The following is a 3,650-nucleotide window of genomic DNA, read 5'->3' on the forward strand; positions in this document are numbered from 1 at the left end:
TCAGACTCTGTGTTTCAGTGGTCAGACTCTGTGTTTCAGTGATCAGACTCGTCCTCTCGGGGCTTTCATCACTTACACCGTGCGCTCTTTGATCACCGTGCTGATGTTGTTGAGGTCGTCTCCGAAGCGACGCACCGCCAAACGCAACATCTCGATCTCCGTCTCCGTCCACTTGGCTCTGAGGACGCAGACACACGCTGATTAACACTAACACACTTTATTAAGGAGGCTGTACGGAGTCCTGGGGGGGACTGACCCTGCGGGGCTGGAGTCCGACACCGGGTGCAGCTGCATGGTCAGCTCTCCCAGCTTGGTGAAGGCGGCTCCTGCTGCCGAGAAGATCTCCCCGACCTGCAGAGGTTCATCAGAAGAACGACAGACTGAGATAACACCAATAACTATGGAAGCTCTTTCCCGCCAGATTAAAGTCAGCCTCCATAATTAAAATATCCTCAAAGTAAATCGAAATGATGAGATAAGAAGAGCACATTTACACTCAATCAATAACTTTTAAACTCAGCCTCACTTTCATCACAACGAGCCGTCCAATAACACCCTGCTGTTCTTATATCAATAAAACACTCAATCACTCAATTATTATGAACTGTAGCCTTACCAATATATCAATGTCTCATAATTTAGATTTACTTTGAGGAATATTTTTATACTCGAGAGTTTAATGTGGCAGTAAAGAGCTTCCATACAAACGCACCGATTCTTCATTAAACATAAGTGTTATTGTATGAACAGTGAGCCGAATCTACCGTCACAGTTCAATAATACAGGAGGAATAAAGATAAATCACTTTTAATGAAGTTTACAGTTAATAATAATAAAATGTGTAAACTCTGCAGTTTTCTGAACGGACTTTGGCGCGCAGCGAACAGCGGTGTCCGGTAACCAGGTGACAACTTACCTTGGCGGAAGCAGACGTCATGGCGGTGAATGAGCTCAGGCTTTTACCTTTTAAACTTGTTTACAAACAAAACAACAACAATAACAAACAAACACACACACAGCTAGCTGCTAGCTAAAGTTAGCTCCGGTAACGTTAGCTAGCTCGCTATCGTTAGCGCGCTTCCATAGAAACCCCGGGAAAGTTTTCTAAACACTTTTTAACGTCCGCGCCAAACCGAACACCGAGAATCCGCCGCGGGTTGTTTATTTATCACATATTCGGGAGTAAACAACGTAAATATAAAACAACAAAGGCAGAGACACGGAGAAGGAATAATGCGCGACTTTGGAGGTCGAAGCTCATTGGTCGGCGTCAGAGGAAGAGGCGGGGCTTGGCGCACCGGGCGTTCTCATTGGTCGCTGCGCTGCGGTGCCGACAGTTCCCGACAGTTGCCGAGTTCCACCGAGTGATGCGGATCAGCTGACTGCGAGCCGTCGTCCTTCCATGGGAACATTTGTCCGATTATTGAATCAGAAATAAGATCAGCTTCTGATTGATCGATAACTGTGATCAGGATGCCGTCGCTTCTGTTCTGCGGGCCGAAGATGGCCGCCTGCGGGATAGTGATCAGCATCTGGGGGGTCATAATGCTGGTAAGGAACGGGGCTCCGACTATCTCCTGGAGGCACACTGAGCTGAGCAGCGTCCAACGAGACGTTTTTATCTTAAAGTGACGTTTCAGTTGTTGTTTTTATTATTGTTGTTGTTTATTTAGATTATTTAGATTATTTAGACTTTAAAAATGATGAAAAACAAACCGTCTGTCACACAGTAATACCTGGGGGTGAACTGTTCCGGTTAATAGACGGAGCCCGAGTAGGCCTGGGTAAATGTACAATAACGTTAGTTTCTGTTCTGCTCTTGTAATCAATAATCGATACAGCGCTGGATCGATCAGTTGGCTTGTGTCTGTGTAATTAACGTTATGGAGGCGTCTAAAGTCTGGATACTCAGTCAGATGAATGGGTTTAAATGCTGGTGGCACAAACATTAAAACATAAACAGTTGATTTCTGATCGATTACAAACATTTTCAACAATATTCAGAAGATTGAATCAAAAACTGTTTGAATTCAGGAACTAAAGGGACAGAAAAAGACATCATGTGACTTTATTTTTGGCCTCATGTGATGTTTCAGAACAGGAAGTCAGTCTGTCTCCAACAGGAAGTTCAGATCATTATTATTATTATTGTTGTTGTTATTGTTGTTGTTGTTGTTATTGTGGAGCTAATGATTGGTTTCATTATGGATTCCTACATTTATTCTTTGTATTGTAATTATCTGATTGAGTCCAACAGACTCTATTAATCATGAATACTTCTCCAAAACCAGCAGAACAATAAAATAATTAACCATTAATAAAACACAGAAACATGAATCAGCTGTTTTCAGCATCAATATTTCTCTGTAAAAGCCCCAAATGAAAATATTTGAACTCAAACTTTAAATAAATTGTTATAAATAATTCTTTAATTGAACTTGAATTAATTTACGTTTTTAACGTGTTATTTTACATTATTGTGTTTGACACCAAACTGGATTCTGCAAAGTGTCGCAGGAGTTGTGAGTCTGTAGTTATTGGATCAATAATCAGTAATAATGTTCCTGAGAGTGCGTCGGTAATCTTCACTGCAGCTCCAACAAACAATTAAATCATTTCATCAGTTATTTATTAGCAAAAGATTTTATTAATAATGAACTGGAAGTATTGATTAGTGGCAGCGGTTTATTAACCTGGAAGTAATAATAATAATAATAATCTCTGTAAATGTTCAGGGTTTATTAGACGATCTTAATTGTTGTGTAATTTCCTCTTTGACTGTGTAGAAGATCAATTTTCTGTCAAATAAAATAAATTCTATTTGATTGGAAACATTAATGGATATTAGTGTTTGTAAGAAAGTGCCGTCCTGAAAGCTCCTGGAAATTATTTGATAAAACGTTAAAAATTTCACATTAAAAGCATTTAACAGCCATTAAACACGAGTTTATTTTGAAGTAACTGGTTCGTAACGTAACGTTAGTTCTCTGAGTGGAGGGAACTAGAAATATCTCCCAATGCAAAGTCGTATCTAAGGTTCGTCCTATTTACTGGAGCAGTGAACAACGTTTATGGGATGTAATGATTCTTCCAGGTATTAGTCAGAGCCTCAGGTGTCACCAGGGAGACAGTTATAATTTTTGTATCATTTTGATTACAAAAAGCATGAAAATATAAAATATTGATCTTATTTATTCTCTTTGGTCGGTGTCAGCGGGATAACACCTGACGTCGTTTATCGGGAGTTAATGGACGGCTTGTTACACATTTAGCACATTGCTCCTCGCTGCTGCACTGACCTCCGCACTGACCTCTGCTGTGGCCCCGAGCCTCCCGTTGAACCCCTCTGTTCTCTTTCAGGCCATGTTGGGAATCTTCTTCAGCGCCAAGTCGGCCGTGTTGATCGAGGACGTCCCGTTCACCGAGGAAGACATCCGTAACGAGTGAGTCGCTATGAACAGGATGATCAATGAATCAGCTGGACCGATAGGAGCCCATCACACACACACACACACATCACTGATAATCAATAATTAATAATCAATAAGCACAAAGAGAACCGAATGTATTTGTTTCCCTAAAACTGCTGAGACATTCGAGGACTCTTCATGAGTCCCATCTTCACAATGTGGTTGTCTTTCCAACATAGA

At 41.0% G+C, this 3,650-nt stretch overlaps 2 protein-coding genes across 2 annotated transcripts in view; one reads left to right on the forward strand and one right to left on the reverse strand.

Annotated features, from left to right (window-relative positions):
* Nucleotides 1-1,237, reverse strand: part of LOC118331460 (chromatin complexes subunit BAP18-like) — a gene marked incomplete in the record, with an annotated part of 2,938 nt that extends 1,701 nt beyond the window's left edge. The window contains 3 exon segments of the mRNA XM_035666411.1: nt 77-178; nt 257-351; nt 917-1,237. Coding sequence (XP_035522304.1) covers nt 77-178; nt 257-351; nt 917-937 — 218 coding nt within the window.
* A 97-nt stretch (nt 1,238-1,334) lies between these two features.
* Nucleotides 1,335-3,472, forward strand: LOC118331461 (ribonuclease kappa-B). Its single transcript, XM_035666412.1, has 2 exons — nt 1,335-1,551; nt 3,361-3,472. Exons 1-2 carry the CDS (start codon nt 1,474-1,476, stop codon nt 3,445-3,447), a joined length of 165 nt encoding a protein of 54 aa, XP_035522305.1. The 5' UTR covers nt 1,335-1,473; the 3' UTR covers nt 3,448-3,472.
* The last annotated feature ends 178 nt before the right edge of the window (nt 3,473-3,650 follow it).

This window comes from Morone saxatilis, unplaced genomic scaffold (assembly GCF_004916995.1).
Source record: "Morone saxatilis isolate NCDOM2014 unplaced genomic scaffold, NCSU_SB_2.0 Contig20, whole genome shotgun sequence".
Taxonomy (NCBI): Eukaryota; Metazoa; Chordata; class Actinopteri; family Moronidae; genus Morone; species Morone saxatilis.

Coding starts and splice junctions, on each gene's coding strand:
- LOC118331461 (XM_035666412.1), top strand. CDS start 1,474: ATGCCGTCGCTTCTGTTCTGCGGGCCGAAGATGGCCGCCTGCGGGATA. Junction 1,552..3,360: donor TCTGGGGGGTCATAATGCTG/GTAAGGAACGGG, acceptor GTTCTCTTTCAG/GCCATGTTGGGAATCTTCTT.